Raw genomic sequence first — 25,124 nt, 5'->3', positions numbered from 1 at the left:
TGTAAAAGCTTCACAGCAACAACCTCTTGAACTTCTGTAACGATGAAGGTAAATGAAAAGAAAAAATAAAGCTCTAGCCTTGAAAGCAAACACAGAGACCTGGCGCAGTACTTTGGAGAAGGCGGCCACTGGCCAAAACTTAACAAGCACTCAGCGTCCTTGTTTTTATTCTTTCAGTAGAAGAAAAAAAGGAAATTAGAAAAAGACGCTCGAAGATGCAAGCTTGGGAATTCTACAAAACACGGCGAGAATAGAAATCCCAAGCTTGAGAGATTCCTACTGCTGCATTTCGGCAAAATGCCTCAGGCCTACGGAAATCCTCTCTTTAATTCTACAAACTGAATAAGAAAATGTTTCATCAGCGAATTCCAGACTGTGAGGTTGTCCATCGCGACAACGAGATTGCCAAGATGCTCATATACATTTTGCTCGGTTATAGACATACCTTTTTATTAGAAATTTGTATAGCGGTGTTAGTAATGTAATAATATTATCATTCAAATTGATTAAAAATGAATTAGAGAAAAGTTTAACAGCAGAAAACCATGACTACCGGATTAAAGTACATTTTACAAAAATGCTCGAATATATTTGTATTATATTACTTACACCTTCATGAGGTGGTGTTGGAGTTATTTTAGTTACTTTTTTTTATCATTTTATTATACCACTTTAATTTTATAGTAGTTTAATATAAGAAAATAACACCTATCAAATTGAATAATTGTTGCACCTCGCCATCTCTTTTGAGGAGCCGAATTGATACTTAGCAATTTGATTTACTTTGCACTAAAAATTTAAACATGATTAAGGACGTTTACGAGAAGAATATATTTGAATATTCTGAGAAAATAAAAAAATACCAGAGTATAATATGAATAAAAGTATTAAGATATTTTATTCTATTTTTTAGCATTAAATTGGATAGTTTAAAGTAATGCATTTGTTAATAATGATTAACTCTTGTTATTTAAAAGTGCCTGAGGACCAAGTGCTCAACAAATTCCAAGTCCCATATTCCAAACACTAGAAAGTGTGCCAATATATGGTGTCTAGAATCGATATCATATCAAAGTGTCTTGACAGTAGCGAACATGACGTAGATAATGTTCCCAGTCCTATTTCATTCCCTGGTCATAATTAATTTTACTGTGTTCTCCCCTCTCAGTTGGACAGGAACAAACATAAGCATCAAAAACCGTATCCCTCGATCCATCCAGAAGATCCAGATCCAATTCCCCACTTGGCCTAAAACCATTGCCACAGATATCATTCAATCACACCATGAACTGTTGATTCACAGGCTTCTCGTCCACATCACGAACAGCTCCCACCACATCCCCACTAACATCCAGATGGTAGAGCACTGGGACGAGCGCGATCGAGCAGAGCAGCACCGGGATCGGGCCATAGATCCACAGCAGCAGCGGGAACGCCACGTAAAACGCCCTCGTCCCGATGCTGTAGAACGCAAAACCCCGTACGAGAACATCGCCCACGAACTCCGGCGTGATCAGCGGGGACCCGTACGAGGGTGGGACGTTGATGAGGTAGTTCACGTTGTTGACGAAGCGGATGGATTGCATGTAGCAAAGGAAGGAGAAGAGGAAGCATGCGAGCAGCGAGAGGAACTTCACGGCGACGGAGAAATCGTCCCTGGCGCCATAGACGGCGCTCTCGAGCGGGCGCTTGACGGAATAGTTGCTGCTAAGGAAGGCGGCGACGCCCGAGGTGAGGAGGATCGCGGTGGACGCCATGAGCGTCGAGGCCATGATGGAGTTTCGCAGCGTCTGGACGGCAAGGATATTCTTCTTGTCCATGTCCTGCCAGGCAAAGCATCTCGGTTAGTAGTGACTAATCGATCCAGCGCATTTCGTGTGTGTGCGTGAGAGAGGGAAAGGTTTGATTCTAGCTTCCATTTTTCTGCATTAAAGAACCCATGCACGCAAGCAAAAAAGCGGAAAAAGGTGGCGCATCTTTACCAAACACAGGCCCAAATTCTCTCCCACAATTGCGATCCAATCCGTTACGCACTTAATGGGCAAAGACAAGAAAAAAACTGCTGCGCAGCAAAGGCGAAGGCTATGTTCTTGATGTGCCTTGTGGGATTGCCACCCACAACTGGAGCGATGCCACATTTCTGGTTGGTAACACTGGATTCCAGGACCCAGTACAGAGATCGGACGTGGGCTGTGATCCAATCTCGGGAATTCGCCCGAATTGCCGGACCCATTTCGACATTGCAGAGAGAGAAGCATTTCAAATTTGCAAAGAGGAGCGAATGCTGAGGAGTGGGAGTGTGTACCTTCATGATACTGCGCACCCAGGCGCGTTTGGCGATGTTGTTGATGCCGATCACGGTCTGGAGCGGGTCCTTTCTGATCTTGTACAGGAGAAAAATGTGATAGGCGACGATGATGAGGATCGCGACGGGTACAAGAACCGCGTCCAGCATCGATCTGCTCCAAACCATGGTCTTGGCCGACTCTCGCTGCGAGCGATGGCTCGCGCACGATCACTCAATTTGGATGCTAGCAACTAGAGCAAAAGAAGAACTACAACAAAAACACTAGATGGTGAGATCTGGAAAGATCGTAAAGCGAAAGAGATCGCTGGAAGATCAAGAGATGGGAAACGAGCGAAGGAAGAAGAGGACGACGACGACGAAGAAGAAAACACCAGCTTGGTGGCGGTTTGCAATTGTACCGAAAGAGCCAAGAGCAAAACAAATGAGAGAGAGAGAGAGGGGGGGTTACGGCGAATTGGAGGCGAAAGCGAAGGAATCAATCAGTTATCACAACAAATGCGTGATGATCGATCGTTTCATGTGTGCGCCACGCTTGCGGCCTCCTCTTTCCAGCCACACCGCTCACACTCGCTCTAGAACTCACTGGTGGGTGTGTGTGTGTGTCGCAGTAATCTTCCTTTGGGCGGAGAAGTGTGTGGCGTATCAGTGGCGTGAGCGATCGAGAAAACTCCTAGAGACAAATGATACTCTCATAGATTTGATGAGCCCTCCCTTTTTTTCTCTCTCTCTCTCTCTCTCCCTCTCACACTACAAACTACAAACTACTGTATGGAGAACACACACACACCACCGGGGAGTCGCAAGAGCCCTAGTTTTATAGCAAAGGCCGCTATATAAAGTTTTCTTTGCGCATTTAGGAAGTGGGGGAAGCATCTTCTTCGGGATTATAGATATGCGCCCCCTTCTTTTTATTAAGTTTCTAGCCATCTTTGTGTGATTGCGAGCGATCGAATTTCAGCTCCAGTCGGACTGCAAGGGAATCCGGTCGATTCCCGCAGTGACTTTTCGCCCTTCCTCTGGTTTTAGGGCTCTTCCCGGTATGCCCTAAATTTTAAAATTAGGGCTGATTCCTCATTGTTGACTTTGAAAGTTTGTAGGTCTTCGTTTGCTGCGTCGAGCCACACGCATTGGATGGAGTCGTCGCGCTGGCCTGGCATTGTGATCAATGCGCCACGACTCGATCGAGCAGTGCGATGAGGTATTCTTCTAGAAAATCCCGTTAGATGCTACAGAGAGAGCGACGAGATCCATCAATGGGCTTGGTATGGGAGGATTTGCCCGATCTCCACTCGGCCCAGGCCGCATTCCTCGAGCTCTATCCGGAGTACCAAGCAACCTGCGCTATCGACAGCGTCAGGAGGACGGAGTATCCGCACCTGGACGAAGATCGCCATGCTTGCTTCGACTATGGCGGGACTGGGATCTTTTCCTCGCGCGAGCACCAAAACTTCGCGCTGGCTTATGCGCCGACAAGCCTCGTCTCTCACGCGCTCTACGAGGACTCCCGCTCGATCGAAGGGACGATGCGAGCCAGGATCTTAGCTCACCTCGGGCTGGACGAGCGGGACTACTCCATCGTCTTCGCGGCGGATTCTTGCTCGGCGCTGCGGCTCTTGGTCGATTCTTTCCACTTTGACCGGATTCTCCTCGGCTATGACTTTAAGAACGAAGGCTTGAGCAGGATCGAAGAGAGCGCTCGCGCTACCGGTGCCAAGGTTGTGCATGCCACTCTTTCCAGCACCGGTTTTGGTATCGATCGAAGGAGCCTGCAAAGGAAACTTAAGAAGCACAAGCGGGAATTCAAGGGGCTCTTCGCGTATCCGATAGTTTCCAGGGTGACAGGAACCAAGAACTCGGTAGAGTGGATCAAGGAAGCTCGGGATAATGGCTGGTGCGTTCTTCTCGACGTCTCTGGGATTGGAGCTGCGAGCTCGTCCATGGACTTAGCAGGATTATCTCCAGATTTTCTCGTTGGCTCCTTCTACAAAGTGTTTGGGATGGATCCAACGGGCTTTGGATGCCTCGTCGTGAAAAAATTCATGCTGGGCGATTGCTCTGGAGGCCGTGCTGCCGGGATGGTGAAAGTTGTGAAAGCTCATAGCAGTTTTCTCCAAGTTCCAGAGAGCTTTAAGCAGAAATCCGAGAGCTACGACGCAGCAGCGAGCTTGAGCTCTAGAAAAGACAATGGAATGAATCCACAGCGGAGGCTGGAAGTTGCCAAGCCAAAGCCGCTCAAAGAATCCGTCAGTGCGTCGGTAAAGTTGACGAGATCATCCGAGTTCCAAGCAACGAGATACTACTACTCTACGTCGAGAGCTTCCAGCTTCCATGGCCTCCATCACGCCGAGAAGCTGGCCAAGCTCGCAAGCATGAGACAGGACTCGCTACTCGGCTGGCTGAGAGCTTCGCTGCTGCTACTCCGGCATCCATCGCCGGGCCGTCCAGGACTCGTTACCATCCACAGCCCCGAGGACTCCGGCCCGGCTCTAGCCTTCAGCCTCTCGGACCACTCCGGCGAGTTCTTGGATCCGGAGCTCGTCCAGAGGCTCGCAAATAGGTCCAACATCTCTCTGGGGACTGGAGCGATCCAAGCTCGGCCAGCAGCGATGGAGGAAAACTCCTACTTTTGCGTGAGAAAGCTGGAGGCCTCGTCCTCAAGCGTCCAGAGCGTTCTCTGTGCGACGCTGGGACTTGTCACAACTTTCAGGGACGTGTTTCAGCTTTGGGAGTTTGTAGCACAGTTTTTGGATCCGGGGTTTTGCTCGAGGGAGCTACTCCAGTACCAGGGACTCGACCAGGAGACAGTTTTTCTATAGCTCGGGTAAGAAGTCTGGTAAATGGAATTTTTCTCTTCGTTTCCAAAGGGAATTTTTTTATAAAAAAAAGGTTTGAAGAAAATGGATCGTATTTTCCTTTTCTCCTTTCTTGGAAGACTTTCAGACTTTTTCCAAGAGTATATCTACAAAATACTGCCAAGTTTCTTTCGTTAGTTTCTTAGAAAGAGACCGTAGCACGGATAAACTACTCTACACATAAAATGTATTGCTGGAAAAGAAGAAACTCTTTTTGCGCTTTTTTTTTTTTGCTGGAGCTTCCACAGCAGGAAACAGCAAAAACAGAGAGCTGCTGCTGCTGTGCTGCAGTGTCAAAAGCAAAACAACAAAACAAGGAAAACAAGGAAAACAAGGAAAACGAAAAGAACGAAAAAAAGAGACAGCTGAGCCACCAAAAAAGTTGGAAGGAACTTCGAAGAAAACTTTGAACCTGGAAACTTTGGTGGTGATGATGTTTGATACCAATCAGCACTTGTTGTTGTTGTTGTTGGCGATGTTGGAATTCGAAACGCTGGAACTGATGATGATCGAATTGTTGATCAAGCTGTTGTTGATGTTGTTCGATCCTTCCACCGCCGAGGAAGAACTCGCGGGAGTCCACGACGAAACCGCGACCAAAGGCTTTCCCTGCCACCCCAAGAGCAGCCCTCCCTCGTCCCGGCAAACCTCAAAGTTCTTCCCGTGGGAGTGGCCCTTGATCAAGCACTCGGCCTGCATTCTCGCCGCCTCGCCCATGGGGACCGGTTCCAGGCCCCCGCGCCCCAACCGGGCCCTCCACTGCGCCAGCCTCTCGTGCCTCTCGGTACGCCGAGCGCCCTCCAGGCTGACGGCGTTAGCGATCCCGGGCGACAGAATATCCTTCTCCACGGTGAGCACCCCCGCGCCGTCCTCGGGCCCCAGCGAGTCCAGCACAAACGCGTAGTACTGCAGCGTCTCCACGAACCTCCGCTGGAATTTGCCGTCATTGTCGTCCACCTCCTCCTCCGCGATGGTGACCAGCCGGGGCGACGCCGTCATGACGGCGCTGACGGCCGCGTCCGTACCGCCCCGCGCCCCAAGCGACCGGTGGAGGCTGAACATAAAGTTGACCACCACCGGCTCCCCGTCAGTCAGCCCCAGCAGCGGCGCCGTCATCTCCCCGGCTGAGGCGCACTGGACCAGCCCAAACTGAGGCGTATGCCGCAACTGGAGCTCCCCCGCGAACTCCCGGAGGCTCTCCACCACGAACCCCAGCCGCGCCGGGTCCGGCCCCACTAGCGTCAGCCGCAACCGGGGCTGTGGCAGCGCCGCCGGCGTTCTTGCGACATCCTCCAGTAGCGCCGCCCACTGGCTGCCAAACCCGGGGTCGAAATCCACAATGTGGACGCTGGCCTCGCCCTGGATCGCCTCGAGGATCGCCTGGTTGGCGGATAGATAGGCGAAGCGGAGGAGCGGGGAGATCTCGCAGAAGCTGGTGTAGGCCCTGACCTTGGCGAAAATCTCCGCCGGAGTGGCGGTGGTGGTGGTGGCGGAGGTGGTGGTCGTGGTGGTGGTGGTGGCGGGATGATGATCGATCATCCGCGCTGCGAGGGCCTCCTTGAAGTAGAAGGCCAAACGCTGGATGCGTTTGCCCTGGTGACAGAACAAATGCTGATTGAGCCGCGCCAATATCGACTGAGCAACGTGATTGCTCCCAACGTCGATGGCCTGTGCGAGATGGAGGAGCTGATCCATGAGCCCCAGCCCCTCATCCGGCACCGATAGTACGCTTGGAATCCCTGCCCCTGCGCCTCCTCCGCCTGGATTGGAGCTCGCCGCCACAGGGGCGCCGCTGCCAAATCCCGATCCAAATGCGATGGCGCTGGGATCCCTGCCGTTGCCGCTGCCGCTGCCGCTGCCGCCGCGGCCATGGCGATGGCGATCGTCCCCGCCGCCGCGCACGCACTGGAGCTTAGGGTTTGGCGGGAGATCCCGGTGGTGTTCTTGGAATTCTTGCCGCTGCTGCTGCTGCCATGGCGAGATCGAGCGAGATTCCACTGCCAGCGGCACTGCGAATGCCGAGGAGCTGTAGGGTGCCCGGTTCTTGGAAGAAAGATCGGGAATTTCGGGGTAGTGCTCCTTCCTCTTGCGATCTAGCTCCCATCCCGGGGATTCCAGCCCCTGCTGCTGCTGCGCCTGGAAATTCCTGCTAGGCGACCGATCGATCGATCGGAGCTCGTGCCCCGGCCCGGGATTTGCTGCGAAATGGGGCGGATCCACGGGGTGGAAGAGCTGCTCCAGGCCGACGTCTTGGTGCTGCTGGATGATCCTCGGCCGCGGAGGGGAGAGGAGCGATGGCTGCGGCTGGATCGCCAGCGGCAAATGCCGGGACGCGGGAAATGCGAGCGATGGATTGGGGGCCGATGCTTGCGGGAAGAACAACGGCTCCTCCTCCTTTGCCGGGATCGCTGGGAAGAAGTGATGATCCTGTTGCGCGGCATCGCCCAGGAGCCACTTCGCGAGCTGCTGGTGGTGCTGATTCGCGGCAGCGGCGGCTCCTCCCATTCCCCCGGAGGAAGGCGAGAGGAGCATCCTCTCGAGTTCCTCCATTCCATACTGCTGCTGGGCGTGGACTTGATCGATCGGTGGCGGTGGCGGTGGTGGCGGAGGGAAGATTTCCACCTCGATCTCTCCCGGCCTGTGGCTCCCGGTGTTGGACGACGAGCACGCTGGCGGCGACTGGAAGAACACTCCCCTGTTGTTGCTCGTGAGCTCCAGCTCCTCCTCCGCCGCCGGCGGGATGTGGAGCTTCTGCTGCTGGAGATCCGCCAGCCATTCGTCCAAGCTCTTGTCTCTCGACCTCCTCGCCGCCGCTTCCTCCTCCTCTTCGCCGCTCTTCCATCCCCCCGCCGCCGCCGCTACCACGAGCCTGCTACTCACGGCGGTGTTCTTGGCGCTCTTGCTGTTCTTCCGCCGCTGCTCCTCCTCCTCCTGGTCCAGAAACCTCCGCGCCGCCTCCACGCTCTTCTCGCTCGTGTTGCTCCGGTTATCATCGAAGGAAGAGGGCGATCCGTGGTGCCCAGCGGCGGCGGCGGTGGTGGCGGCGAGCCTGGCGGCGGCGTGATCGTTGAGACCCCCCGAGGAGGATAGTCCAGAGCAGCAGCCGCCACCTTTGGAGCTCGGGCTCGGGCTCCACAGATCCAGCACGGAGGTTGGCTCCACGGCAGCGCCACCACCATACAGGCTCCCGCTTGCTGCGGAGAATGGAGCTCCGCCGAGAAGATTGAAGTGGTGGTGCTGGTGGTGGTGATCTTCGAGCTTGCGATGGAGGTGGAGCTCCTGGTGGCCGCCGCCGCGCAGGTAGTGATTGTTGAGAGCTCCGAGCTGCTGGTAGTAGTGATGGAGATGGTGGTGATCGAGCTCTCCCACCCGATGGGCACTTCCAAGCATCTTTCCTCTGTCCGGCAGAGCTACTAGGGGCCTATACCTCCTCCCTGCTTCTACAGCGCTTTGGTCTACCTATCGCTCTTCTCCCCTGGTACGCCGGCCATATCTAGAGCTCCCGGGAGAAGACCCAAGAGAGATGGGGATTGATTTGATCGATCGCTGTCACTTGGGCTGTTCCATCTCGCTGTTCTTCGTCATCATCTCGCCCAAGGATCCAGCCACGCCAGGAGGATTTGCTCCACTAGCAGCAGTCCAAGCTTCTTCTTCTTCCCGGCCCGCATCTAGAAATCCAGCGCGCAAGATCCCTTTTTGCTTGGAGTGGTGTGGTCGAGGTGGAGCTGTGGATCAAACAAGGAGGCATTTTTCTAGCGACCCAGATGAAGAAGAAAGCCAAAAAGGAGAGGGAAAAGCAGAGGTTTTTATAATTTACCGTGTGTGAGTTTGTTCTTCTTCACTCGTTGCGAGCGATTTGATTGATTACTTGTGCGGCGATCCACTTGCGCCGCCGCTGGCGTTGCTTCTCCAGCAAACCAAAGGCCTGCAGATCAACAGTGGTCGTCACTACCGGCGCGATTTGATTGTTTAGCGAAGGAGGAAGAAGAAAGGAAAAGAAAAATGGGGCAAGAGAAGCACAACTACTCAAAGATTTCCAAGTTCTAGAAAACGAGGCATCCCATCCCAGGAACAGGGACACACCAAAGCTTCGACACTATTGCAAGCAAATATCTACGCAATGCAAGCACACAAACGAGGGGTTTTCGATCGTCTCGCTCGGAATCACGCCAAAACAAGAGTACAAACCGGGGATGGATTTAACAAAGCAGTTCCATCAGCACCCCAGCAGCAGCAGTAGCAGCCCAGTAGCAGTAAGCACGACGTCCAAATCGCCCCCTCAAGAACACACACAAAAAAAAAAGGAAGAACAAAAAGGCAAAAAGATGGATTGATCGATCGCGTGGTCGCTTCTCTTTGCGCGCAAATGCGGCCAAAGCGCAAAATCCCTCACCGCGTAGCAACAAGGGAGAGAAGGAGGAGAAGAAGAAGAAAGCGATGAAGAAGAAAGAAAAGGAACACGAAAAAGATGCCTCTTTTTGGGATGTTTGGATCCCTCCAGATGCCCTCGTCCTCGTATTAGCACCAAAGTTAACAATGTTTAAGCTAAGGCATTGTTGTTTAGCAACGAGGAGTCTTCTTTGTTCTGCCACCCTAGCGCTATGGCGTCGTTTTCACACACACACACACACGCGCTTTTGCTCGCAAATGCCCAGCAACAACAAAACATCTCCTTTGGTGGCGAGAAAAGAAATGCCCAGATAACAAGAAACAAGATCGAGCCTTTTGTTTTCTTCTTGTTGTGCTGCTCATGCTTCCTCAAATCCAACGATGTTTGCTCCCTTCTTCTATGCATTCCTTGCAAGGTACGAGATACCGTATTCTATACCTTTAGTCTATAGTCTGCCACCTTTACTTATTCCTTTGTTTAGGGCTTGTCTTTTGCGGGGAATGTAGATGATCCGGGTGATCTGTGACAGGTGATTAAACTTTGCATTTGGTGGGTTTGAGGTTTTCTTGAGCAGTTTGTGATCCATCACCGGATTTGAGCACGCTGGGTTTTTATTTGAAAAAGCGGGCCTTATAGTCGCTTTTCAATTGAAAACCATGTAGTAGAGATTATTAAACAGTTTTTTTTTGTCTTCTTTTTCTTTTGGTCTGTCTTCGGTGCTTTTGCTTTCTTTTTTTTTTTCTTTGCGCATTGGCCTTTGAGCTGCTTCGCTGCTTCTGGTGTGGGGACAACACTAGCCACCATCGTGGTTTGCTTTGTTTTCTTAATACTAAAACAGTTTTAAGTGGGGTTTAATCAACATGGGAAGGTGTCAAGCAAGCATGAGTGAGTGAGACACTGACCATGAAGCTTTCTCGGTCAAGTATTATCTTTTTGAGAACACCCGGGACGTTAAATATGAGAGCAAGAATGATGAATCCTTGCTCCTCAAGCAAACGAGGTTACAATGAATAGAGAAATTTGTACTGTTTCTACGGCAAGGAGGACCGGATCAGCGTGTCTTCCACCACGGAAGCAGGGATTACAGCCCAGCTTAGCTGAGATTACTGTATCAATCAGTCCATTGTCCCATCAGTTTCAATAACAGTTGTGCCAGATTGGTTTTTGTCTCTGATTTGTTGCTTCATGGCCAGGATTGTGAAAGATGGCAAGTGGAAAGTGAAATGCTTACTTGAGGAGGTTCTCGTTTCAGAAACCCTTTAATCTGTGAAGGGGAAAAGAGAAATAAGAAAGGAAAAAGAGAGAAAAATGAAAAAATGAAAAAGATGTTGCTGCTCAGGATGAACTGACCTCCTTCTGTGTCTCTATCTATCTTGAGTGCATAGAAAATGATATCAACCCTTCCCCCCACCCTCTCTCTCTCATGTACAAATCTAAAGATTTGGTGTGTGTAATCAAGTTTGGGCCTGGATTTTGAATGTGGCTGCTGCCTCCTGTCCTGCTGCTGGCTGCCTGGCCTGGCCTGGCTGGCGGGTGTCTGGTACTGAACAATTCAACTGAAACTTCAACTTAAGCTGATCCAATTCAAACACATGCAAAGAGCGGTGTCAAGGAATTGGGTTCTTGAGTGGATTTCTCTCTAATTGTGTGTTTTGTGTTCACACTTTGAGTTGTATGCTCAATCCCCTCCCTTCTCCTGTGCTGCCTGCTGCCAGGCTCACCTTTTGCTACACACTGTCACACACTAGCAGCCAAATTATGCCTTGCAGGGACTCTGCAATTGTGCCAGGCCAATAACAAATACCTGTATGTGTGTGTGTTTGTGTGAGTCCTGGTGATTTTCTCATTGGTATAGCTGTTGTGGTACACCTTTGCCACAGGGGCATGTGTGTGTGTTGATCCATATACCCAGAGTGGGCATGCCACCTTTTGTTGATGTTTACAGGGCAATTACACACACCCAAGCTGGGCATATGTTACATGTCCAAGTGGCTACATGCCGCCTACATTGGAGTACGTTCTTGGCCACCAGCAAAATGCGTGGTTTGCCTTTGCCACTTTATAAAAAACTCCTCCACTGCCAAAAGCGCTTGAGCCTTGGGCATTGAAATCTCTCTCTCTCTCTCTCTCAATGCAGCTCACCTGGACCTCGACTCCAAGCGAGATTCTGGGACATTACATGAAAGCTCTTAAACAAAGCCTTGTGGTTTTTCTGCTGACCACCATCGCTCAAGGTGGTGGTGGTGATTTGTTTTTGGCCGAGGATGGGCAAAAGTTTTGGATCCACTATACAAATGCGAGAGATCAAAGGTGTTGTCCGACCGACCATGTCATCTCGTCGTCGTCTTCCTTGGGTCTCGTTTGCGTTTGCGTTCTTTTCATCTTTCTTGTGTATCTATCAGTCTACCGTTATGAAAGTTACAAAAGAGAGAAAGTTCGTACACATTAATGATTTCGCCACACACACACGTCTAATAATCCTGACCACCACACCCCCAGAAACTTTAAAAACCTCCCACGTCCAAAATCTCAGTCTTGTCTTGTCTTTTCCACCCTTTCGTGGCAGCCGGGTGCAAACTCGAACCCCAGACCGATTCAAAGATGGCGAGATTTGTCGCGTTGGAGATTTGGTTTGATGTTCTTCGTCACACTCCATCCACAGTTCTTCTTTCCAGTGATATTTTGGTGTGACATTATTATATGTTGGAAATCATTATTGCTTTTCCGGCATGGCTGTCGGAACGAGAACCAAAGTTTCCTCGTGGGATATACCCAGTTGTGCTACCACCACCCAAAACTTGAAGCTTGTAAGGCCATAGAAATGACAATCATAATAGTATGATAATGATTGATAATATACGCTCCAAACTCGAGCTTAATACTACTTTCACCCTACAGATGCATACGATAGAGCTATTTTATAGTTCCTGTTGCAATGCTTTGCTATTGCCTTACTTTTTCTAAGAAAACTTTGTGATCTTGTATGGTTTCCCGTTTTAATCGCTGGTTGCTGCAACGGCGTCTCCTCTGAGGTTCTTCGCGAACTTGACCCACTTGGACCTCCTCGCATCGAATAAGTTGCACTGATCAAGGATCGTGTTCATCAGCGGGAAGCCAAACTCGGCCTTGTTCAAGTGCCGGTCCCATTTCTCCTGGATCGCGGCGTATGCCTTGCGGAGATTGTAGCTGGGAATTTTGGTCGATACGTGGTGTGGGATGTGGACACTGATGTCATGGCACAAGAGATCAATCCTAGAAGAAATCGAAAAGAGATGAGCTCGCGAGCGAAAGAGAGACGGCATTGAAAGAAAGCGTTACCAGGCCGGGTAGTCGCAATGCACGGTGCCGTTAAGTTGCGCTTCCACGGCATACCACTCCCGGTTTGGCTTGAAAGGAATGTGTGGCGCGGTGTGATGAACCATCGTGAAAGTGCTCATCCAGAAATGAAAGCCCAGCCACGGTACAAGCCACCACTTGACAAATCCAACTGGACCCTGAGTTACCAGCAAAGGTGCAAGCACCAGTGCTGCAAACGCTGCCACTGCCGCCAAGCTCACCTTTTAAAACAAGGATGGAGTTTTAGATTAAAGCTCGCGGAAACAAGGAACAAAAGAAAGTTACCTTGACTTTGGGTTGCTCTTGAGGCCGGAACTTGCTCAAGTCGAAGTGCCAGAAAATCCAGTGTCCTACTGAAGCCATCCACCATAACGGACCCATGGTGGCTCTAATTACCCCCCTCACTAGAGGGCTACCATTGTCATACTGATGTGGTCTGAATGGTTGCCATGCAGTATCCATAATCAACCTGGTAAGCAGAAAAACACGCGTTTTGAGTCGGCCGAAATCACGAGCACAGAAACCACTTACTTGTTAGTGTGAGCATGGTGAGTGTTGTGTTTGATCCTCCATGGCTCGAATGGATAGATGAGAGGCGTCATGACAATGGTTCCAACGACATCATTCACGAGCTGGCTCTTGGAGAAAGAGTTGTGACCACAGTCATGGCCGATGACGAATAGTCCGGTGACCGCGGTTCCCAAAAACGCGTAGACTATTGGGTATAAGTACCATGGTGCCACCGCAAGGGCCGCGTATCCAGCAGCGACCGAAGAGACGGTGATCGCCACCGTCTTGAAAGCTTTGAAGTCATCAACCTCGAACACCTGACAGCAGGAAACTCGTAAGAAAAAATGCATTTTTTACCGAGTGATGTACCTCTTTGGGCAAAGTTTTCACAACATCGTTCAAAGAGAGGCCTTCGGGAACCTGCAAGCAACAAAACGAAGGCAAATGTGAGATTTTTGTTTCTATCGCTCTGTCAGTCACCGGTTCTCCCAGCTGAGTAAAACCAGGAATGGAGGTCTGCACTTCCTCCCGAATGGGTACAGCCACAGCACGTACGCCGACTCCTCGTTTCTTGGGATTCACCGACACATCCTGGGGAAAAAACAAGCCAAAAACAATTCAAACATGGAAAGCCAGGAAAAGCACAAAAGAATGTGCGTGTCAGTACCAAGATCTGACTGCGCGGGCTTCGCAATCGACAAAAGCCGGAGCTCTTGAAGGGGCTAGCCAAAATCCTGTCTGAGCTCTGCGCAAATTGATCGATTCAGCTGCATGCAGATGAGAAAAAACTGGAAAACTCACCGAAATTTGGGCCGAGGCCTGAAGTTGAAGATGCATGGCCGCCATCCTCAATGCAGGCACTCGCTCGTAGATCTGATTGAGCCAAAGCCCTAGTAGCGCGAGGTCACCGCCTCCACACACAGGATGGATCTCTGGCACATACCCAGAGCCCTAGCAGTGAGAGCCGTGGTTCTCCCTACAAAGACTATAGACAGATTTCGGTGCATCACCACCGTCGGCCGGTTGGCGGTCACTAAAGCTCCACGTGCATAGGAATCTCTTGAACACAGAGTGTCACCCATTGAATGCCTGCCACGTGGCAGGCACGAGATTGGCCATGCAGAATTTTAAACCTAACAAATCCGAGATTGTTTTTTGCAAAATATTTGCCGGGGCCACCCCTGTGATGTGATTTTTTGGAGGGGCTTTAGCTCCTCCTTAGGTATAACACCTGTGATTGTTTTTTAAATATATAAAAGATCCCAAGGTAGAGGTGTCTATTAAATCTGTTATTATATGTTTTCCAAGTCACATTTTCCATAATTTAATTATACTAATTTTTCTTTTTTACTATAATCTTAATGCTAATGGAATTATCGATAGCTGTTTATAAGATGACATAATTTTTATTTACAATTTTGGACTAAATCACCATAATGTTATTTTAGATAGTTTACTTTTAAAATAGTTTAATTTAAAATATTTGTAAAAATTTTGTAGCCCATGATATCAAGATGTGTAAACAACTAAAATAAGAAAGTATTCTTGGTTTAATTTAATAGTATTCATTTAAGTTAATAATAAATAGATTGCAAAGTTTTAGCTGCCACATGGAAAATGTTTTAGCTGATATTTTTTCTACTATTTTTATTTCTAATTTTCTGTACCGTTTTACTCAGAATGATTATTATTCAAAAGAAAACTTTGTGTTTAGATAGATTCAAAAACTTTCTGATCTTAAACATGTATTATTATCAATGGTTATGATTATCCCAAATCTCTAATAAAAACTTCATATTTAATATTAAAACAACAGATAATATGTGTTTTTTAATATTATTTCAATGTTTATAAAATTATGCCCTCAATATTGCTAAATGGTAGTGTATTATGTAGATTTCCTTTTAAAAATTAAATTAAAAATATTCATATATCGATATATATATATATATATATATATATATATATATATATATATATATATATATATATATATATATATATATATATATATATATATATATATATATATATATATATATATATATATATATATATATATATTTATTTATTTATAAATGTACTTTTATAAGTACTTACACTAAGCTTCATTTTTATATTGATTTTTAGAGTATAATTCAACTATGGACAAAACAAGTCCATGGGAAGAGTGTGGCCTCCCCCTCCAAGGAATCATCAACCACTTCTTACCATCTTGTAAACAAATTTAGAGTTATTTGTGAAGCATCAGATATTGTGATTTTGGAATGACCAAATGAATGGCCCTTCATTGTGGTTTATATTTCATAATCCTGCTCAAAAACCAACAAAGAAAAATAAGAAAGTAAAAGACAAAAAAAAAGAGATGGATTGCATAGTGAGATTGGTATATTCTTATATATATAAAGTTTGTACTTAGGGTTGAGATATACATGGCTTTTCCAAGAGAGGTGTCTCTATACACTAGTCTTGGTGAGTGTTTTTCAGTGCCTAGGTGATATGGGCTGGCTTTCCAGCCCCATATGTACCTGTGGCATGCCACAGAGGGAATATGATCATAGGTTTGTTTCCTTTGCAAGAAGGTAAGTTTTTTTCTTTCCCTCCTTCATTTTCTCCTCTCTTTTTCTTGTATAAAATCCTTTCCTTATGTTCTAATATAGCCTGGTAAAGGGAAGTTCATCAAGGCAATGGTTTCTTGACACATGGTTTCTAGTCCAGCAAACAAGCACCATGAAGAGACCACTTATCTCCATAGATGAGTTTTTAGTAGCTTTTAAGCAAGAGTTTGTGCCTCTCTACAATTCTTCATATGCTTGGCATGAGCTACAACATTTACAGCAGAGGAAAGGCAATTTGATTGATGAGTATATCAATTGGTTTGAAATGCTACTTAGCCACATTCCAAGTGACTATATGGAGGAGGAAAGGATTACTGTTAGGAGGTGATTTGCAGAGGCAAAGTGGAGGCAAAGCTTGAGGCTGGTATGTCTGATGAAGTGATTATGTATGGCAAGGTGGCAGGAAGCATATGACGGAAGCTAGGGTTTTAATCACATTTCTTTCTCTCTTCCTCTTTCTTTTTTGTTTTCTTATCTCTTTCCTTATATTTCTCATGATTCAATTCATTACAACTCATGAGATCTATTTGGATCTCTATAGTGGTATTGGAGCATTCATCCCTAAGCCTTCTTCTACTTTGGGTAATGGGCTTTCATCATGAAACACACAACACCATGTGAAGAGGATCCTAAAAGGGATAATTGTACCGGGAATGATAGTGGATGTTGTCTTCAATTAGTTCCTTGAATAGATTGGGACAGACTTTGTCCAAGAATCACCATTTCTTCTATTAGCATGGCTTTGGGTGAGTTAGAGAAATAGGTTTGGTGGTTGGATGGCTTCACCATCACCTCTAGCCAAGTTTGTAACTAGGCACCCAAAACAGCAGCAAGTTATGGAAGATGAAGAGTTGGAGCAAGAATATGATGATCAGGTACACAGCATAGCTGACAACAAGAATGCGACCGGCACATTGGCAGTTCTCTAATAGCTAACCATGCAAGTCATGGCAGAACAAAATCTCCTTTAGCAACAATGAGTTTTGGCCAATTTCTGTGACATGTAAGCTGAGATTTGCATGCTAGTGGAGAAATAGAGCAAGGGGGCAATGATCTTGCAAGATATGGCTGAAAGGCAATAGATCTTGGAGTCCAAAATGGAAGAGCAACAGTCAGCTTCTTCGACATAGAGAACTGGAGGAGCTTTTCCAAAGATTCCTCATTAGTGGGAAGAACAAACAAAACTCTTTTCTGAGCAACACTTTAGACCATGGTACAAAAATTTATGGGCTAGGATGAAGATGGAGGATCTTGTGGAGCTAAGTCCACCTTCCTTTTCATCCAAGAGCCAAGGACTACTAGGTAGAACACCATTCTTGTCTTCATCCAAGTGGAACAAGGACAAATGTCAGCTACTGAGATGTAGTGGGGAGAATGATTGCCATAAACTACTCAACTGGATTAGAAGGCACAAGTGCAACTTCATCATGCAGGAGCCTCATGATGTGGAGAAAGTTCCACTTATTACTAACTATCTCACAGACTTAGCCTCAGAGTGGTATGGTAGCCTGGAGTGTGCACAAATATTTCCAAATTGGGAAACATTCAAAGTCATGCTCATGAAGGAGTTCATTTTGTTTATTGTCCAGGATTTTCCCTTCAACAAGCTTTGTGACCTCTACTGCAATCCTAAAATGCAACTCTCCAAACATTCAATTGGGTACAAGCTAAGTTTGGAGTTGACAACATTCTGGAATCAGCTTTGGTTCAGTGATATGTTGCAGTGTTATTGACTTCAATGGGAGCTGATATTGCACAATTGGCACCTTCATTGGTTCACCAAGCCATACAACTAACTTTGAATATAGACCTCAAGTATAAGGAGTGAGAGACTATGAGCTGGTTGCACCAAGAGTGGCCTCACCTTCAACCAAGGACACTTTCTAGAGAATCAGGGTTGGGCAGACTAGGCAATGGCAATTCTTTGACTCCAATTAAGTTGGCACCTTCTTTAGTCCCACCATCCAATTCACAAAGTGCTTAAAAGACATGAAATTGGGCCAATGTTTTGACTATGGAGCTAAGTGGGAGCATGGCCATTGTTAGGTATGCAAAGCTTGTGCAAGACAACCATAGGGACACAACAAAGCAGGAGATTTAATTCCAATGGCATTCAAAGACTTGGATTTCCAGTATGATATCTTTGTGTGGGAAGGCAAAACTTCAACTCAAGGAGATGGGGATGGAGCATTTCTGGGTGCTACCATCTCACTCCCATCCTTCATAGGGAAAACAGGTCTATAGTGTATTAGAGTCAAGAACAACAAGTATTTGCTTTGGTAAACTCTGGCACATCTCATTCCTTTAACAATGCCCAATCACTATCTAGATTGTGTATTTCCACTCAACTAGCTCATATTCCCTTGGAGGTCAAAATTGCCAATGGAGGAATGATCCACATGGATCGAGTTGTTACATACTCTTCCAAATGGATTCATTCTCTTTTATGGAGACCTTCTATGTTATGGAGATGGGAGTGGTTGATATAGTCTTGGGAGTGCAAATGCTGTAGAGATTTAGAGACATAACTGTCAACTTCACAGATCAAAGACTCTCATTCACCTTTGCAGGGCAACAAGTTGAATGAAGGGGGGTTCATTCCTTTTCCAAAGTACGAGAAGCTTCTACATCTCAGTGTCAACAGTTAATCTAAGGTGGTGGGGAATGTCTTGTGTACCATAAAATGCAAGACTTTTGGAGCTAGTTTAGGGTTTATTCGAAGGCATGCAACGAGTTTCGTTTATATCATACCTTCAGGAATTGAGGGCACTCCAGAGCGATTTCATGGGTCCAAGTGTGAGGAAAGCAGATAAACATTGTGAAGAAAGTAGTAAGGACCTAGGTGGGCAGCTTGAGCCGGGTGGGAAGAAAGTAGCAACACACTGTGAAAAAAGCAATAGGGCTCAAGCTTTTAACTCTAGCCTGGTGCACAAATAGTGGAAAAGCACTGCGAAGAAAGCAATGGAGATTTGATTTTTTGGAGGCCAAAGCACCAAAAAAAAGCAGCAAAGAAAGTGGCAGTGCATCATGAGTCCTTGGGAACAAGCCACAACCAGCAAGTTGATCTAGGTCTTCAAGAGGATCAGATGAGAACAAAGACTGCAATATTAGATGAGGCTATTTTAGACATTTTTGACAAATATGGCTCTAGAGCTTAAAGAGGTGGCTAAGTGACATATTAGCATGTTTTCTAAGTGCATTATGGGCAATAGTAGCAAAGTGGTTGGTATTATGTATTGAATAGAGTTGGAGCCGCATTTAGTAGCAGTGAACTCTCCAGCTATACATATAAGTTGCAAGGAGCAAATGATCACTGATTACATGGTAGATGAACTACAGCAAGAGGGTTTGGTTTAGGAGAGTTTTAGTCCATTTGCATCACCAGTTTTGTTGGTGATGAAAAAGGATGGATCTTGGCAGTTGGTGGTGGACTATAAAGTGTTGAACAGGATTAAAGTTAAAAACCAGTTTCTAATTCCACAGGTAGATGAACTATTGGATGAGCTTGGATAGACAAAGTACTTCTTAAAATTTGATCTTTGTTCCAGTTATTACTAAATTGTTATGCATGACCCAATATAGCTTTTAGGACGTATTGTGGACTATTCTAGTTCTAAGTGATGCCACTTGGTTTCACTAATGTCCTAGTTATGTTCCAAAGCATGGTGAATAGATTGTTAGCTAAGTATCTCTTCTAGTTCATTATTATTTCCTTTGATGATATTTTGATTTATAGCATAGATTGGTTTGAACACTTATGACATGTTGAGAACATCCTCTCGGTGTAAGCTTTTAGATTTTGGACTTCCTGAGAAGTCACCTAACCTAATACTATTCAAACTCAAGAACAGTTAACTCCAAATATCCCAAAACCCTTAATCGATTAAAAAAGGGGGTGCACTTTTATTCATGGGCTTTTTCTTTCTATATTTAAACCCTATAAATTCACCATGCTTCCCTACAAATTCACACCCTCATGAATAAAAGCTGAGAGCACCACTCTCTTGACACCCTACCCCTCCCCCTAAGCTAACCAATAGAATTAGACTTGAAACCCCTCTAATACCAAATATAAGTTCTTGGATTTTGGACTTCCTGATAAGTCATCCAACCCAATACTATTCAAACCCAAGAACACTTAACCCCAAGTATCTCAAAACCCCTAAAACTGATTGAAAAAAGGGGTGTACTTTTATTCATAGGCCCTTTCGCTCTATATTTGAAATTTATAGATCATCTTTTAAATTGTTTTCTTTAATTGTTTACACTTGGTTTTGGAAGGAAATTTTCTAAGCTTTCAAAGTGTTCCTTTACAATACTTAGGATTTTATGGTAAGCATAGAAAGGTATGGGTTGATGCTTCTAAACTTCAAGTGGTTATAGATTGGCTAGTCCCAAAGTTAATAAAAAAACTATGAGCTTTTTATAGGTTCATAAATTACTTCCGACACTTTATTCGGGATTTTGTATCAATTGTTGCACCACTTAGTGATATTCTTCATTCATCAGATTTCTCGTGGTCCAATGTAGCTCAGCTTTCATTCGAGACATTGAAGCAAATTTAGCTAACAATACCTTTACTCCAGATTTTTGCAATAATACATTATTGAGACTGATGTATCAGATGCAAGTGTAGGTGCAATTCTTTATCAAGGAGATGACTTTATAGCTTTTGATAGCCAATATGTTTTAGTCTTGTAGTCTCACCTCCTTGTTTATAAGAAAAAGATGCTTGTAGTCATCCATGCTATATAAAAGATGGTGGCATTATCTTTTGCTTAAACATTTCATTCTTTGCACTGACCATTATAGTCTTAAGTTTATCTTGGAGCAACAACATCTCTTCAAGAAACAATAGTGGTGGGTCGAAATTCTCTAAGATTTGGACTTTACAATTAATTTTGCCCAAGAAAAAGTAATATCCTTCTTGATGCTCTATTGCACTGCTCTAAGCAACTAAAAACATCCTCTTTATCTAGCATTTCTAACTGCATATATTAACAAAATTTAGGAAGGATACAAATCAAATCTAGACTTAGTAGCAATTTAGCATTCTTTTCATTCTAACAATGACTACACTCATGATAAGTATACATATCACAAAGGAAAGGTATGATCATTTTGAGTGCTAGTCATCAAGGATATTTTCCGGGAATGTCACTCCAATCTTTTGGTTGGACATCCAAGAGTCAGGGGAACTACAACTACTATTCGACAATGGCTTTATTAGAAGGGCTTGCAAAGGGAGGTTTGGGAATAGATCCAAAAATGCAAGTTTGTCAAGTCAAGAAGGTAGAAATTATAGTTACTCTAAAACTTCTTTTGCCATTACTATCAACTACAGCCTCTTTTTACAGCATTTCTATGGACTTTATTGTTGGCATTCTGATAGTGCGAGGTTATGATTCCATCTTCATGGTGGTAGACCATTTTACAAATGTGGCCCACAACCAATTCAGCTAAAAAAGTTGCCGAGGTGTTTTGGTTGAAAGTCATTTGTCACCATGGACTTCCTCAGGCTATTGTCTCAGACCGGGATACTAAGTTCATGAGTATATTCTAAACATCCATGTTTAGGCACTTGGGCATCCAGTTGAATTTTTCTAGTGCCTATCACCCTCAAAGTGATGGCCAAACAAAGTGCACCAATCAAACGTTGGAGGTTTTTCTTCACAGCTTTATATTAGACAAACCATATTCTTAGCTTTAGTAGCTGCATTTTGCTAAGTTTGTATATAACACAACTTTCCATTCAGCTATTGATATAGCTCTTTTCAAGGTGTTATATGGCAAAGAGGTTTGCAAGTTTCCAATTCTGGGTGAGATGGTTCATGCCTCTGACATGCTCCTCCATATTCATGAGATGGAGAATTTTTAGTAGCAGTTGCATTGTTGTTTGGAAGTGGTTCACCATGTTATGAAAGTTTCAGCTAACAAATCTCATTCTTTTTGAGAATTCCAGGTTGGGGACTGGGTTTATGTCAAGTTTCACCTAGAACAACACCTTGAGTCATCATGCTACTGCTCATTCCAAGCTCCATCCAATGTTCTTCAGGCCTTTTGAGATTATGGAGCATGTGAATGAGGTAGCATACAAGTTGCAGTTGCTAGCATTGTCATGATGTCTTATATGTTTCGGAGTTGAAATTCTATATGGGACCTCTAGCAGCTACTACATCATCTAGTGTTCCTCTCCCTTAGCAAGTTTGTGAGGATCAAACTTTGCTTCAGCCAAATCATGTGGTCAAGGTGGTTTATCACAACTTATGCTGATGACGAATTCCTTATTTTTGGGTTTGTTGGGCTGGAATTGACTCTACCACAGATACTTGGATCACTCATGATCAACTTAAGTTCCTATATGAGACCTTCTAATGGTCTCTCATTTTACCAACAGAAGCTGAGGGGCCAACTAAACTTTTTTGGGAGGGGATGTAATGTTAGAAGGTGATATATGGAGGCAAAGTGGAGCCAAAGCTTGAGGCTGACCTCTTCCTCTTTCTTTCTTCTTTTTATTCTCATTTTCCTTGTACTTATCATGATTCAATCCAGTATAGCTCATGAGATCTATTTGAATTTCTACAATTGTGTAATTGCAACATATGTGAACTTATAAAGTCTATTCAAGCTTCCAAGTCACTAGAGGAATTGTTCATGGATGCTTGAGCACTTAAGGATGAGGAGTTGCAAAAGTAGCATCCTGATAACACCAAGAAACATCTATATAATAGGAGTCTTTCTAACAATAATACTAGATATGGTGATGGTGGCAATGATAAGAATTCTTGCTTAAAATCCTATGTGGTGGGATCTTTCCCACAATAGCAATCAAGATATAAATTTGAAGGGTGGGGTTTGATTTTTGGATGAAATATGATTTTCAAATCTCCCCTTCAATTGAAAAAAAAAAAGAAATTGCCTATTTTTAAGAATGGTAAAAAAATTCTCAAAACAAAAAGAGAGAAAGTAAAATATAAGTGAAGAAAAAAAACAAAGCTAAAAGATTCTTCACTTGTCCTGATTGGATTGTGCTCAATAGTCATTATAAATGGTTCCTATTGTAACAAACACTAATAAGAAGGCAGTATATGTAATTCTTGTTGTAATAGGGTTTATACATTTCTTGACTAAATTAGCTTGTTGAGAAAAAGGGCATTCATCCTATCCTTTGAAAGCAGAAGGAGTAAGGAGTATGATCAGACTCTTGGAAGTAGCAAGAGTTCTAATCAACCTAAAATATTCTAGCCTATAAAAGAATATTCAGAAAGAATATTTATTTTAATTCAATGGAAGAAATTTAATTAATTTAAAAGGCATATCAAAATTTCACCCATTTTTGTAGAGTGAAATGGCCAAAACATTTTTTTACAAAGAGCATCAATTTTTTCGCCCTTGTGGCATTAGTAGAGGTAGTGGTAAGAATGATAGGACCACAATAATGATTAGGGATCCACATTTACATCACTATGCATATTCCAAATTAATACTTCAAAATATGACTCTTCTATGTAGTTGCCCTATGTCAGAATTCCTTTGGGGTCAATAGCAATAAACCCCTTTCATAGCATAGAGTCTACCATGAAAGCATGTGGCTCAAAGTCCTCTTTGATTCTAAGCTCCTTTGTATTCTTTAATGAACCAGGTAAGGCTTTTATGTTAAGGACACATTTGTTAGTCATTGCATGAGTATTTTTAATGGCTTGATTTTGCCACTTTGCAATTTGAATGACAATTTTAAATTGAACTACTTTCAATTTAGTAGATTTATTTGAAGAATCTTTATTTTGAAATTGTATTATAATTAGAAAATCAAAGCTAGAACTCAAAGATAAAGATAGACATCTGCCTTTTTTTGGATCTTGGGTTTATGGCTTAGCTAGATTTTGTTTGTTTTATTATTCTCTAAGTTGATGGCCTCTATAACTATGAAGCAGCTGAAGAGATTTGGGATGTTCTTGGTTCTATTGCTTACCCCGTCTAAGGACAAAGAGGCAATGCTCAACTTAAAGTGATATCAACCATAGTGGCCTATGTAAGTAGATCTTTTAGTGTTATTGGTGCCATCTTGATCCCTCTAGAGTAGTGCCACTAGCAATCTTTCACCACCACCATGTATAAAAACCCATGCATTTCTCCAAACTTCCATGGAGTGCTTCTATGAGCATGAGCATGAGCATCAGCAAACAATCCTCATCATCACCATTTGATCAAACTCACCACTACCCAAATAATCATACTAGTAATGCTTCTACAAGGACTTGTCTATTCTTTGAGCATGAAGAACAAAGATGACTATTAGTATGATCACTTAAAACATATAATTCCTTCAACCTTTTCACTTAAATTAAATTAGTGAATTGAAGTATATTAGGCGTAATTAAAATTTTTGGTTGAAATTTATAAAAATTAAAGTTTAGAGCTAAATAAGGACATGCGAGTGGTGATCAAGGTCCTTTCCAAGCTCATCAACATGTATCTGTCATAGTTAAAGTTTAGATTCATCTATGGCCATGCTTACGAGTACATTGGAGATTTGGACAATGCTCTCAAGGAGTTTGAAGATGCCATAAAGGTGGATCCTCTGTTCCTTAGAGCATTCCAGGTAAGCTTCAGAGAGCATTTTTGTTTGCAAGAAGTGATTTTTTGTTTCTTTCTTTCTTGCTCTTGACAGAGCCTTGCATTGGTTCTTAAGAAGCAAGGCAAAGACATTGATTTCATCCAGAAAGTCGTGGACAATTCCATGGCAAAGGCCATTGAAGCATTTGAACATACATTAACTTATTTTAGGTTAATTTTATAGGCCAAGTTCTATGTTTTACATACATAAATGTACTTAGGGTCAAATATTAATCTATGAGTTAATACTACTTAATTTATCATTAAAATAGGATAATAAATAAAATTTAAAGTTAATTTAATTTGTTAGATGAGAAGCATAAAAATTATGGTTCTCTTGTTAATATTGTTTATTTTATAACTGTTGATGTTCACTTCTTTTCTTATTCAGCATGCAGGTATAATCTATTAGAAGAATATCTTATTAATATTATAGCTTTGAGGCTATTATTTTTAGATTGGTAGTTATTAATGGAAAGTGAAAGTAGTTCCAT

General features: G+C 44.4%; 4 protein-coding genes across 5 annotated transcripts; 1 reads left to right on the top strand and 3 right to left on the bottom strand.

The window, feature by feature from the left end:
• Nucleotides 1-992: 992 nt before the first annotated feature.
• Nucleotides 993-3,086, bottom strand: LOC9656306. The gene is made up of 2 exons (XM_002980503.2): nt 2,306-3,086; nt 993-1,823 (listed from the first exon to the last, which is right to left on the bottom strand). Exons 1-2 carry the CDS (start codon nt 2,471-2,473, stop codon nt 1,278-1,280), a joined length of 714 nt encoding a protein of 237 aa, XP_002980549.2. The 5' UTR covers nt 2,474-3,086; the 3' UTR covers nt 993-1,277.
• Nucleotides 3,087-3,531: 445 nt separating this feature from the next.
• Nucleotides 3,532-5,124, top strand: LOC9648247 (molybdenum cofactor sulfurase). The gene has a single exon (XM_002980639.2). The coding sequence runs from the start codon at nt 3,532-3,534 to the stop codon at nt 5,122-5,124; it is 1,593 nt and encodes a 530-aa protein (XP_002980685.2).
• A 153-nt stretch (nt 5,125-5,277) lies between these two features.
• On the bottom strand, nt 5,278-9,745 carry LOC9648246. 2 transcript variants are annotated; one of them, XM_024685670.1, is made up of 2 exons: nt 8,978-9,745; nt 5,278-8,885 (listed from the first exon to the last, which is right to left on the bottom strand). In XM_024685670.1, the coding sequence occupies exon 2, from the start codon at nt 8,548-8,550 to the stop codon at nt 5,608-5,610; it is 2,943 nt and encodes a 980-aa protein (XP_024541438.1). In that variant the 5' UTR covers nt 8,551-8,885; nt 8,978-9,745; the 3' UTR covers nt 5,278-5,607. The 2 variants fall into 2 exon arrangements, with proteins under 2 accessions (XP_024541438.1, XP_024541439.1); XM_024685671.1 differs by having other exon boundaries at nt 5,278-9,085; nt 9,349-9,745.
• Nucleotides 9,746-12,368: 2,623 nt separating this feature from the next.
• On the bottom strand, nt 12,369-14,369 carry LOC9648245 (omega-6 fatty acid desaturase, chloroplastic). The gene is made up of 8 exons (XM_002980501.2): nt 14,198-14,369; nt 14,064-14,141; nt 13,877-13,987; nt 13,766-13,816; nt 13,418-13,713; nt 13,172-13,355; nt 12,869-13,107; nt 12,369-12,802 (listed from the first exon to the last, which is right to left on the bottom strand). Exons 1-8 carry the CDS (start codon nt 14,240-14,242, stop codon nt 12,547-12,549), a joined length of 1,260 nt encoding a protein of 419 aa, XP_002980547.1. The 5' UTR covers nt 14,243-14,369; the 3' UTR covers nt 12,369-12,546.
• Between the last annotated feature and the right edge of the window lie 10,755 nt (nt 14,370-25,124).

The sequence above is a fragment of the Selaginella moellendorffii genome, unplaced genomic scaffold (assembly GCF_000143415.4).
Source record: "Selaginella moellendorffii unplaced genomic scaffold, v1.0 SELMOscaffold_45, whole genome shotgun sequence".
Taxonomy (NCBI): Eukaryota; Viridiplantae; Streptophyta; class Lycopodiopsida; order Selaginellales; family Selaginellaceae; genus Selaginella; species Selaginella moellendorffii.
Note: the sequence above shows the minus strand (reverse complement) of the source record. Positions and strands in the feature narration are given on the sequence as shown.

Excerpts from the sequence above, each read along its gene's own strand:
- LOC9648247 (XM_002980639.2), top strand. The coding sequence starts at position 3,532 with ATGCTACAGAGAGAGCGACGAGATCCATCAATGGGCTTGGTATGGGAG.
- LOC9648245 (XM_002980501.2), bottom strand. The coding sequence starts at position 14,242 with ATGGCGGCCATGCATCTTCAACTTCAGGCCTCGGCCCAAATTTCG. Across the intron at positions 14,142-14,197 it reads AGGCCTCGGCCCAAATTTCG|AGCTCAGACAGGATTTTGGC; the intron begins GTGAGTTTTCCA and ends CAATTTGCGCAG. Across the intron at positions 13,817-13,876 it reads TTACTCAGCTGGGAGAACCG|GTTCCCGAAGGCCTCTCTTT; the intron begins GTGACTGACAGA and ends TGTTGCTTGCAG.
- LOC9656306 (XM_002980503.2), bottom strand. The coding sequence starts at position 2,473 with ATGGTTTGGAGCAGATCGATGCTGGACGCGGTTCTTGTACCCGTCGCG. Across the intron at positions 1,824-2,305 it reads GGGTGCGCAGTATCATGAAG|GACATGGACAAGAAGAATAT; the intron begins GTACACACTCCC and ends TTTGCCTGGCAG.
- LOC9648246 (XM_024685670.1), bottom strand. The coding sequence starts at position 8,550 with ATGCTTGGAAGTGCCCATCGGGTGGGAGAGCTCGATCACCACCATCTC.